The sequence below is a fragment of the Narcine bancroftii genome, chromosome 6, assembly GCF_036971445.1.
Source record: "Narcine bancroftii isolate sNarBan1 chromosome 6, sNarBan1.hap1, whole genome shotgun sequence".
NCBI lineage: Eukaryota > Metazoa > Chordata > Chondrichthyes > Torpediniformes > Narcinidae > Narcine > Narcine bancroftii.
Window position 1 is genome coordinate 161,289,815 of NC_091474.1, and position 11,977 is coordinate 161,301,791.

Here is an 11,977-nt window from a genome sequence, read left to right on the forward strand (position 1 = left end):
CATGGTGGGGAGCTGGCTGATGGAGGACCTCAGTCTTCTTCAGGCTGACTTCCAGGCCAAACATTTTGGCAGTTTCCGCAAAGCAGGACGTCAAGCGCTGAAGAGCTGGCTCTGAATGGGCAACTAAAGCGGCATCATCTGCAAAGAGTAGTTCACGGACAAGTTTCTCTTGTGTCTTGGTGTGAGCTTGCAGGCGCCTCAGATTGAAGAGACTGCCATCCGTGCGGTACCGGATGTAAACAGCGTCTTCATTGTTGGGGTCTTTCATGGCTTGGTTCAGCATCATGCTGAAGAAGATTGAAAAGAGGGTTGGTGCGAGAACACAGCCTTGCTTCACGCCATTTTTAATGGAGAAGGGTTCAGAGAGCTCATTGCTGTATCTGACCCGACCTTGTTGGTTTTCGTGCAGTTGGATAATCATGTTGAGGAACTTTGGGGGACATCCGATGCGCTCTAGTATTTGCCAAAGCCCTTTCCTGCTCACGGTGTCGAAGGCTTTGGTGAGGTCAACAAAGGTGATGTAGAGTCCTTTGTTTTGTTCTCTGCACTTTTCTTGGAGCTATCTGAGGGCAAAGACCATGTCAGTGATTCCTCTGTTTGCGCGAAAGCCGCACTGTGATTCTGGGAGAATATTCTCGGCGACACTAGGTATTATTCTATTTAGTAGAATCCTAGCGAAGATTTTGCCTGCAATGGAGAGCAACGTGATTCCCCTGTAGTTTGAGCAGTCTGATTTCTCGCCTTTGTTTTTGTACAGGGTGATGATGGTGGCATCACGAAGATCCTGAGGCAGTTTACCTTGGTCCCAACAAAGCTTGAAAAACTTTGTGCCAACCGCTCAGTCCAAGATTCCGCCCTGCTCCAGCTCCCTCAACAGCCCCTAAGGCTAGAGCTGGATGAGGTTCCCACCCTGGATGAGACATATAAGGCAATCGAACAACTGAAAAGTGGCAAAGCAGCAGGTATGGATGGAATCCCCCCCAGAAGTCTGGAAGGCTGGCGGCAAAACTCTGCATGCCAAACTGCATGATTGTACAATATACACATGCACCAAAACTCTTACTTGTTGGAGCTGAACAGGAACTTTATAATATACACCAGTGAATTAAAGAAATATAAAAGATTCCCCGCTTCTGATTCCCCATATCTGATTCCCTGCCTCTGATTCCACATTTTGAGTCAGTTATTTCAGTAGAAAAAAAACCTTGCAATAGAGCAAACATAGTCATTTTATGGTGTTGGATGACAGTCTATGATTAGTGTAACAAAGGGAGGTTCAAGAGACTGATGGCGATTGGTTAAAAAGAACTTCTTGTAACTCAAGGTTTATGAGGTTTTTCAGTTGGTTGTTTTTCCAGATTCTTTTGTGTAGTCTTCCAAAGGCGCTATTTGCCTTGGCGAGTCTGTTGTCTATCTCGTTGTCGATCCTTGCATCTGATGAAATGGTGCAGCCGAGACAGGTAAACTGGTTGACCGTTTTGAGTTTTGAGTTTTGTGTGCCCAATGGAGATGTGGGGGGGCTGGTAGTCATGGTGGGGAGCTGGCTGATGGAGGACCTCAGTTTTCTTCAGGCTGACTTCCAGGCCAAACATTTTGGCAGTTTCCGCAAAACAGGACGTCAAGCGCTGAAGGGCTGGCTCTGAATGGGCAACTAAAGCGGCATCGTCTGCAAAGAGTAGTTCACGGACAAGTTTCTCTTGTGTCTTGGTGTGAGGTTGCAGGCACCTCAGATTGAAGAGACTGCCATCCGTGCGGTACTGGATGTAAACAGCGTCTTCATTGTTGAGGTCTTTCATGGCTTGGTTCAGCATCATGCAGAAGATTGAAAAGATGGTTGGTGCAAGAACACAGCCTTGCTTCATGCTATTGTTAATGGAGAAGGGTTCATAGAGCTCATTGCTGTATCTGATCCGACCTTGTTGGTTTTCGTGCAGTTGGATAATCATGTTGAGGAACTTTGGGGGGCATCCGGTGCGCTCTAGTATTTGCCAAAGCCCTTTCCTGCTCACGGTGTCGAAGGCTTTGGTGAGGTCAACAAAGGTGATGTAGAGTCCTTTGTTTTGTTCTCTGCACTTTTCTTGGAGCTGTCTGAGGGCAAAGACCATGTCAGTAGTTCCTCTGTTTGCGCGAAAGCCGCACTGTGATTCTGGGAGAATATTCTCGGCGACACTAGGTATTATTCTATTGAGGAGAATCCTAGCGAAGATTTTGCCTGCAATGGAGAGCATTGAATCCCCTGTAGTTTGAGCAGTCTGATTTCTCATCTTTGTTTTTGTACAGGGTGATGATGGTGGCACCACAGAAATGTGTACCTCACAGTAAAAGGTCTATTGAAAAAAATTTGTATATGCATTATGCACTTGCTGTTAAATTCAAAGTAGATCACAAAAAACTGAAGGATGAACTTCAGTAATTAAATGTGATATTGTACCAAGTTCCAAAGGTGCCTTGTGTTACTTCGTAAACACTTCAGAAACAATTTAACAAAGCTGAATTTATGATTTTAATGCTCCCAGATCACACTCCCATTTCAGCTTCTACAGTTAAGTGAGACAGATAACCCAGAGTATCAAACCAGACATCAAGATCATTGCCCAAGAAATACCTTTAAAATCATACAAATATGCAATTTGGTAGATGAAGCTTATTTGTCAGGTGTGGCAGATGCCAAGCACATTCTCCACATCCAAAATCCATAATCTTACTTTTTGTGTTATAACATTACCCCCTTCATTCTTTGTTTTAATCAAGGTTCACAGATACTACACAAACAAATACTGTTGCTTTACTGATAGACGAAGGTAAATTGATCAAGCTAATCATCACCATTGCTCCATTTTATTTATTCTACATATTGAAAGGTCATAATTGGACTCTTCCATTTGCAGGATAGATTCAAGTGTTGCAGTTATAGTAAAAAAAATTGTATAAATATTGAACAAAGTAAAAACACCTGTAAAATTATCCCACACAAAAGCTTTAGTTCAGGGAAACTATATTAAAATATGGGCCAGGCACTCATTCACCAACATCAGAGTACCTCAGCTGTACCTTTAAACATAAAAGGACCAAGAAGTGAATATTGCTCTGTAACTCTAAACTGTTGAGGTTTTCATCCCTGCTTTTCTAATCCCCTTTTGGCCTCTCCTCTTCCTGTCAAATAACTGTCCAGCAGCTATCATTGTGCAATTCTGGTGTTGAGCACTTCTTATTTGATAAAGCACTTCACCACAGGCAGCCATGTCCAAACCAAGATGGGTCAAATATCCAGAACTTTCTTCTTTGAACTCTCAAGATGCTCTTTGCCACCCATCTCTTCAAGACAGACATCCAAAACTTTGGTTGTTCACCTTCATTTAGCCAACTCAGCATAAAAATTTGTTTAACCCTTTAGCTGATAAATGCTAGTGATTAAGTGTATTGCAAAGTTGAGTTTTGAAAGATGTACATTTAGAGATGTGGTTCTCGTACTGACTGTGGAGATTCTGGAACTGTTCATGTGGATTGGAGATTGGTATTTGAATTTTCAGAAGACTCCCAAAAAAAGGTCAAGAAAGCACATGAAATTGGCCATAAAGCATCAATATGAATTCAGAACAAATCAGACAAAGCTAAGAGTGGGAATCAACAGATCACACTCATGTTAGTAGGGTGTAAACTCCAGGGTCATAGCTTTTCACATCAGCCATTCTCAACCTTTTATCAGCTATGGCCCTCCAGGGCTCTGCTCAAAGTTTAAGGGGCCCCTTCCTGGTGTAACAGTCAAGTTTTGGTTTCTTCTGTATTTCTCTTCTACCAACTGCATAAATACAGTGAGGTGAAAAGAAAACAAGACTTTTACTTAAATGTGCTGTGGCCCCTGGGAGGTGCCACTGAGAAAGGCTGTCTGAGGGGGCCAAATGGCATGCTTCCAATTTTGCTAATCACATTAGCCTCAGTGGGATTGCAAGTAGAAAAGAGGCAAATAAGCAAAGTGAGTGCCAAGAATATGGTGGATGGAACATATTAATGAGATTAAACACTAGCAGACACAACAGAAAGGCAAAGAATTTGTCAAATGGGGCGAGGTTGGTAGATCCAATGTTCAGAGGTCTCCAAAACAAAAAATGCTGAAGACCAATGTGCGAATTTTGCTGACAATCAAGGGGGAAAACAGTACCTCGGCCCTTATAACAAGAAAACACAGGAGCAAAGTCTTCCTTGGGCTTCAGTTGATCAATTGCAGAATGAGTCCACAGCAGATGCTGCCTCCCTGGTCTGATACTTCGGTCTGCAAAATCTGGATAATCAATAGTTTCAAACTAATTAATCCTCCAACCTTGTCTCAGCAGACTCCTGAAAAAGATTTCACAACTTTTATCCCACAGGCTACATTAAGGATTGGTGACACCACCTCCTCCATGATCTTGCTGAGCACCAGGGACCCCACAATGTGTGTACTCAGTCCTCTACTTTATTTTCAGTACATCCACAGCTGTTTGGCCAAACACAACTCCAACTAGAAATTCAGACCCACCACCACCATAGGCAAGATCTCTAACAATGATGAATCAAGGTTCAAAAGAAAGAGGGACTTGCAGCTTGGTGTCAGGGCAACAACATCTCCCTTAATGTCAGAAAGGCCAAAGATCTGGTTGTAGACTTTTGGAGGAGGGGCAGAGCTCACTCCCAGAATAGATCCACATTGCTAAAATGTTGAGGAGACAGCTTTCTGTTTTTTGGGGTAAGCATCTACCATGACTTGTCCTGGTCTACCCACATCAAGAAAGCACCCAGCACCATTACTTGGTCAGAAGGTTGAGGAAATTTGACATTTCACAAGCATCCCTCAACTTCTACAGGTGCATTACTGAAAGCATCCTACCAGGGTGCATCACTGCAAAGTACAGAAAATGCTCCATCCAATACAGCTAGATACCATAGAGGGCTGTGAACATGGTTCATTCCATCATATACATCCCCTTCCTATCCATTGACTATCACAAATTCGGCTGCATTGGAAAACAGCCAATACATTAAAAGATTCATCCCACCCAGCCAGACTCTCTTCAACCCCTACCATCTAGAAGAAGATTCACAAATTTGAGATCACGCAGCACAAGCTTAAAGGATAATTTCTTGCATTATCAAACTATTTTGCCTTTGCTTCATACCCTCTTTGTAACTCTGCACTTTTGTACTTTGCTTTTCTTGTGGCAACAAATGCTTGTCCATTTTCACCTGCAATAAAGATGGGGGCAAATGAGTTTCAAAGACATGGGATAAGAGGCATCAATACCTCTGAGCGGAAAGCCCTGCAAATGATAGTGGATATAACCCAGTACATCATAGGCAAATCTCTCCCGACCATCGAGGAAATCTATATGGAACACTGCCATTGGAGAGTCGAAACTATCAATCTTTTCCCAGCCAGGTAATGACGCCAATGGTGTACTGCCTCAACGATCGCCTGTGCCTCCTCCTTGACAGAGTGCTGTGTCTCCGGGCTGTGAAGAGTGTGGGAAAATTGAGAGTGGCAGCCAGTGCGAAGTTGGAGGTCTCTCTTCCCACCTGGAAGGGGTGGATTAGTCGACAGCATGCATTGTGGCTTTGGCGATGTTGCCTTTGATTTGGGCGAATGCAGCCCAGGTTTCTGTTGATAAAGGGGAAGGTTGTGCAGGATCAGGAGCTCCATGAGGGGATACACGTGGTCGGGATCAGGGGCAATGACATCACATGATGCAACCGAGTTGTGGCAAACACACTTGTCCTTATTGTAGGCCAAATTGAGGGATTTAGCAAGGTTCACGTCATGGTCCTACTGGTCGTGGCCACAGATGGTGACATTGTCTAAGGAGGAGAAAGTGGCCATCAGTTTGTCAGTCTACCATACAATCCATTTCTCTTTGGAACACAGAGACACCATTAGTGACTCCGAAGGGTACCCGGAGGAAGTGAAAGAGCCTGCCATCCACTTCAAATGTGGTATACTGGCAGTACCCTGGATGAAGGAGGAGTTGGTAGTACGCCAACTTCAGGTCAATGGTGGAGAACACCCTATACTCAGCAATCTTATTGACCACATCGGTAATCCAGGGGAGGGGGTAAGCATCTAGCTGTGTGAAGTGATTGATCATCTAGTAGATCACCATACAGAATTTACTTCCATCCCTGACCACCACGACTTGGGCTCTCCATGGGCTGGAACTATGGGCTATGACCCCCTCTGCCAACCCCGGACTTTATAAATGCCCTGTCCTCAGCTCAATAGCGCCTGCTCTTTGTCGCAATAAGTTTGCAGTCCAGGATCAGGTTCTCAAATAACGATGGAGGGGGTATGCGGAAGGTGGAGAGGCTGCAGGGGAGGGGTCCGTAAGCTGGGGGTTGTATACCATCATGGGCAATTGTGGTCCTCCGAACACCATCGTCACACTCCTGAACTGGCTTTGGAAGTCAAGGCCCAGGAGGATCGGCGTGCAGAGCTGGGACATTACAAGTAAATGAAAATTATCATAACGTTACCCCCCCCCCCCCCCGCACCACCGTTAACAATGCAATAGAATACCCGCAGATCTCATCAGATTGGTCCTTTGCGGCCATTGAGATCATGCCACTCGTTGGTCTAACAGATAGTTAGCTCTTTTCTCTTTTACCTCAATCTCCATCATCGAGTGGGTGATTGGGTGAGGGCTGCCTTGATTCAGTATGATGGATGCCAGAAATGGATCATTGTCACTGTTGGTGGGGGGGGGAGGGGGGGGTCACCTGATCAGTAAGATGGTGGCCCCCATGTTGATCTCACTGCCATACTGGACGAGGAGGAGGAGGAAGACGGAGGTGACGCTGTCCAGGAAGATAGCAACTCCTGGGTTGCGCACAGTCAAGCCATTCAGGACCAGAAGTGACATCAGGATCAATAGCCCATCCCCAGAGGTGCACGTGGAGCTACTCGATCAGGAGAGTTTAGACTTACAAACTCGCTGATAATGCCCTCTATTCCCACACTCCGAGCAGGTGACCTCCTTTGCCAGGCAGAGTTAATGGGAGTGCTTCAGCTGGCTGCAGAAGTAGCACTTCGGGTGCTCGATCACAACGGCGGGTCAGGGCTTCCTTGCATGGAGGCAGTCTGTGAAGCCAAATCCCAAAATGGCAGCACCTGCACATGGAGGACCCGTTTTACCTTCAGCGATCAATTCAGCGTTGCGTTGGGCTGAATCTAGTCTTAGCAAATTGGGGGGCTTTCTTCAGAGGCAGCCTGTCCTCCTCAAGCAGTCTCTGACAGATGTAGTCGGATCTCACCCCAGACACACAGGTATCCTGAATCAACTCCTCCACACACTGGTCTGCAGAAATCGGGGTCGAGATATTGCAGCTGCAGTCTCTCCCTAGGTCATGCAGGGTTCAAAAGAACTTGTCCATGGACTCACCAGGCTGCTGTTGCCTTGAGGATAGGAGGTACCGTGAGTAAACATCATTCACCCAGGGTTGGTAGAGGCTGTGGAGTTCAGTCATTGCAGCTGGGTAGGTTGTGCAGCTTCTGATCACCTGGCATGCTCGGTGGCTGACTCTCACTCGCAGGACCTTGAGCCTCTTCTCCTCGGAGTTCACAAGGTCCACTGCGACTTCCAGAAAGTTTGTGAAGCACTCAATCCACTACTCGTATTGTTCGGTAGCTCCAGATGTCTGTGGATCAATGTCTAGCCAGTTGGGTCACAGCAGTTTATCCATCCCATGTGGAAATTAAAGTACATTAAATTGATAAGCTCTATCAATAACTCCAAAGTCAGTGAGTGAGAAACAATAGGCTCTAATACATTTTAGATTGTAGCTGGCCCTATTCCACGTGGTCGAATGAAGGACAGAGAGGGGTGGGGGGGGGGGGGGGAAGAAGGTCAGTCGACCTTTATGGCTGGGTCACAAGGGGAGGAGTTACTAGGGAACAAGTCATCAGTGGGTGGGCCAGCTAGGCTTCTGACAGGAGCCAAGAAGAGGGACCATATTCTGGCCTCCCTTCACTGGCTGCCAATACAGCTCGGAATAGATTTTAAAGTTCTCCAGTTTATTTACAAAGCCATTAATGGACTAGTCCTTTCCTACATCACCCATCTCTTAATACCCTATTCCACTTCAAGGTCCTCAGATCAGCCAAAATAGAATGCTTGGTTGTTCCACACTCAAATCGCAAACTTAAGAGAGATCACACTTTCGCTATTGTAGTCCCCAAACTATGGAACAACATTCCTCCTTCCATCAAATCAGCCCCTACTTTTTACTCTTAAATCTAGGCTGAAGTTGTATTTTTACTCGCAAGCGTTTTGAGGTGATTGTGGATTTTTACCATGTTGTATGTACAATTCTGAACCTAGAGAACCTATTTTATACTGCATTTTAAATAGTTGCTTAAGATGGAATTCATGATTGGTACAGCATTTTGGTCAATGCGATTTTAAATATGCTATAGAGAGAGGGCCTATAGAGAGAGGGCCTATAGAGAGAGGGCCTATAGAGAGAGGGCCTATAGAGAGAGGGCCTATAGAGAGAGGGCCTATAGAGAGAGGGCCTATAGAGAGAGGGCCTATAGAGAGAGGGCCTATAGAGAGAGGGCCTATAGAGAGAGGGCCTATAGAGAGAGGGCCTATAGAGAGAGGGCCTATAGAGAGAGGGCCTATAGAGAGAGGGCCTATAGAGAGAGGGCCTATAGAGAGAGGGCCTATAGAGAGAGGGCCTATAGAGAGAGGGCCTATAGAGAGAGGGCCTATAGAGAGAGGGCCTATAGAGAGAGGGCCTATAGAGAGAGGGCCTATAGAGAGAGGGCCTATAGAGAGAGGGCCTATAGAGAGAGGGCCTATAGAGAGAGGGCCTATAGAGAGAGGGCCTATAGAGAGAGGGCCTATAGAGAGAGGGCCTATAGAGAGAGGGCCTATAGAGAGAGGGCCTATAGAGAGAGGGCCTATAGAGAGAGGGCCTATAGAGAGAGGGCCTATAGAGAGAGGGCCTATAGAGAGAGGGCCTATAGAGAGAGGGCCTATAGAGAGAGGGCCTATAGAGAGAGGGCCTATAGAGAGAGGGCCTATAGAGAGAGGGCCTATAGAGAGAGGGCCTATAGAGAGAGGGCCTATAGAGAGAGGGCCTATAGAGAGAGGGCCTATAGAGAGAGGGCCTATAGAGAGAGGGCCTATAGAGAGAGGGCCTATAGAGAGAGGGCCTATAGAGAGAGGGCCTATAGAGAGAGGGCCTATAGAGAGAGGGCCTATAGAGAGAGGGCCTATAGAGAGAGGGCCTATAGAGAGAGGGCCTATAGAGAGAGGGCCTATAGAGAGAGGGCCTATAGAGAGAGGGCCTATAGAGAGAGGGCCTATAGAGAGAGGGCCTATAGAGAGAGGGCCTATAGAGAGAGGGCCTATAGAGAGAGGGCCTATAGAGAGAGGGCCTATAGAGAGAGGGCCTATAGAGAGAGGGCCTATAGAGAGAGGGCCTATAGAGAGAGGGCCTATAGAGAGAGGGCCTATAGAGAGAGGGCCTATAGAGAGAGGGCCTATAGAGAGAGGGCCTATAGAGAGAGGGCCTATAGAGAGAGGGCCTATAGAGAGAGGGCCTATAGAGAGAGGGCCTATAGAGAGAGGGCCTATAGAGAGAGGGCCTATAGAGAGAGGGCCTATAGAGAGAGGGCCTATAGAGAGAGGGCCTATAGAGAGAGGGCCTATAGATATAGATATAGATATAGATATAGATATAGATATATCTATATAGATATAGATATATCTATATCGATATAGATATAGATATATCTATATCTATATAGATATAGATATATCTATATCGATATAGATATAGATATATCTATATCGATATATATATATCTATATATATAGGCCCTCTCTATATCTATATAGATATATATATCTATATAGATCTATATAGATCTATAGATATATATAGCATATATACACAAAAACTAAACTGTTGCAAAGAGAAAATTTAAACTAAAACAAACTTTTGCTGGGATGCTTTGGAGCAACGTTGTCAGTGAGAACAGGGCAGCAAACGAATAAACAAGTAAGCTACTCTGCCCACCCCCACCAGCCTGTCCCACCACTCAATAGGATCGATCTGCCCCAGGCCCCAACTCTTGCTGGATGAAGTCAGCGAATCAGACAGCATCCATGGAAAGAAATAGTTAATGTTTCGGGCTTTGAACCTTCATGAGGAATAACAGCACACCGATTGAAAGGGGACGAGGAGGAGCACATGCTCTTCCTAAAGGGGGACACTTCTTTGGTTCCCTCCCTGGATGCGATGACACTTTTCTGTGTTCGATTTATGTCATTGTATCCCTTTCTCTAGAAAGGATTATTAAAGTCGTTATTATCTTGACAACTTTGGCCTACACCCTGATCGTTCACCACTCCCCGTCTCTCCAACTTCGCTCTTCTGGCGAAAGGCCCTGACCCAAAGCCTCAGTGTTGTTTCTCGCCCCTCCAACACTTTGACTGGCTTCTGTTTCTAATGTCGGGGTCCCAGTATTTTTAGGAAAGACTGAGTGTCACTTTCCTTAAGCGTTAGCAGCAAAATGTTCTGTTAGATTTCTGAAAGCAGATAAGTCGTTCTCAGGCCACTACTGTCTCGCTCGGCGCCGACCACACGGTCGACAAGCCGCCTCTCCTCTCCTCCTCCCCCCACCCACCCCCGAAGGGCTTCGCAGTCCCGGGGAAGAAGAACACGGCGCCCGATACTCACGGACTGGGTCTATCCGAGGCATGTTCTCCGACAGAGCTTTCCGGGCCAACTTCTTCTCATTTTTGGTGAAGGTGGCTTTCTTACTCTTTTTGTTGACGATCTCCCACTTCCCGGAGGACGCCATGACCAACGCTCGCCGCAACTCAGGGGGCTTCACGCCACCTGTGGCCGATAATGCTTCAAGCCCTTCCCAGCCGGGCGCCTTTCAAACGGCGCCTTCCGTCCAATCACAGCGCCCCAAACCCGCCAACTCCGCGTGCGTTGCGCCACGTCACATGGGTGCCGTTCACGGCATTTCCGGTGCTGGGGAGTGTCGGAGATGGTGTTTGAAGTGGTCTCGCGTCAAGAAGGTCTAAATGTGGCCTTTACTGTCCTTCTGTAGCTGATTGTCCACCTTTGTGCCGTGATTCCTCGACTGTCCCCGTCTCTCATCTCATCTCTGTGTTTTGATGGAAATCTGTGACTGCGCCTCCCTGGTAGATGTTCACTCCTCTCGGAATGACGACTCGCCTCAGTCCTTGATGGTCTTATTCTGAGACGATAACCACTCGTCACTCTGAAGAATCATTCACCTTGTCAAGCCGTACAAGAACCAAGCAAATGTCAACAAGATCACCTGATTCTAAACACTGGAGATTGTAAGGCTCGTTTTGGCAATTTCTCAGCAGAGTTTACACATCTTGTCAGAAACCAGTCAACGGCGTCTTAACTGGATTAACTCGGGCAAGTGGGTCCTTTTTAGAAGAGAGTGAATCTACGTCAATGCACTTGGACCACTTCTGTTCAAGTCATTTGGCAGTAAAATATTAGATGTGGTAAATTTCAATGACTTGCATTCCAGGATGCCGTGTCCCTTTTGTAAGAGGGAGGACAAAATAAAGCACTCGAGAGACGCAATTTCCAGCTAACTTTCTTGTAACTACACCAATGTTCACTGCCATGCGTAACAATACAGTTACACGTCTGTGCATATGCACCACTCATGAGTGTGATATGGCCATTACAGCATTCATGCCCCTAGCAATAAAATAGTCACGGGGATCTTGAGCAGTTTCCAATACACTGCTATACATTTCCTAGCAATAGCTAACTCTATCTTCAGAAATTCTGAAATAAATTTTTATTTTGGCTTGAAATGTTTCCAAGTAAAAACAACATAGTGTAGCAGGCCAAGTGACCGCGCAGTTAGACGGGACGAATCGCCGTCCCAGTCGTCTTGACACTAGATGGCATAGGCCCCCCACCCTGCCTTTCCCTTCCC

The 11,977-nt window shown here is 46.2% G+C and overlaps 1 protein-coding gene across 2 annotated transcripts in view; it reads right to left on the reverse strand.

Annotated features, from left to right (window-relative positions):
- Nucleotides 1-11,639, reverse strand: part of tmem214 (transmembrane protein 214) — a 77,551-nt gene extending 65,912 nt beyond the window's left edge. Inside the window, exon 1 of one of the 2 annotated variants that reach the window (XM_069886512.1) lies at nucleotides 10,717-11,639. In XM_069886512.1, the coding sequence (XP_069742613.1) occupies nucleotides 10,717-10,840 (124 nt within the window). In that variant the 5' untranslated portion in view covers nucleotides 10,841-11,639. The remainder of the gene's footprint in view (nucleotides 1-10,716) is intronic. The other variant, XM_069886511.1, reaches the window with a different exon arrangement.
- Nucleotides 11,640-11,977: the final 338 nt, after the last annotated feature.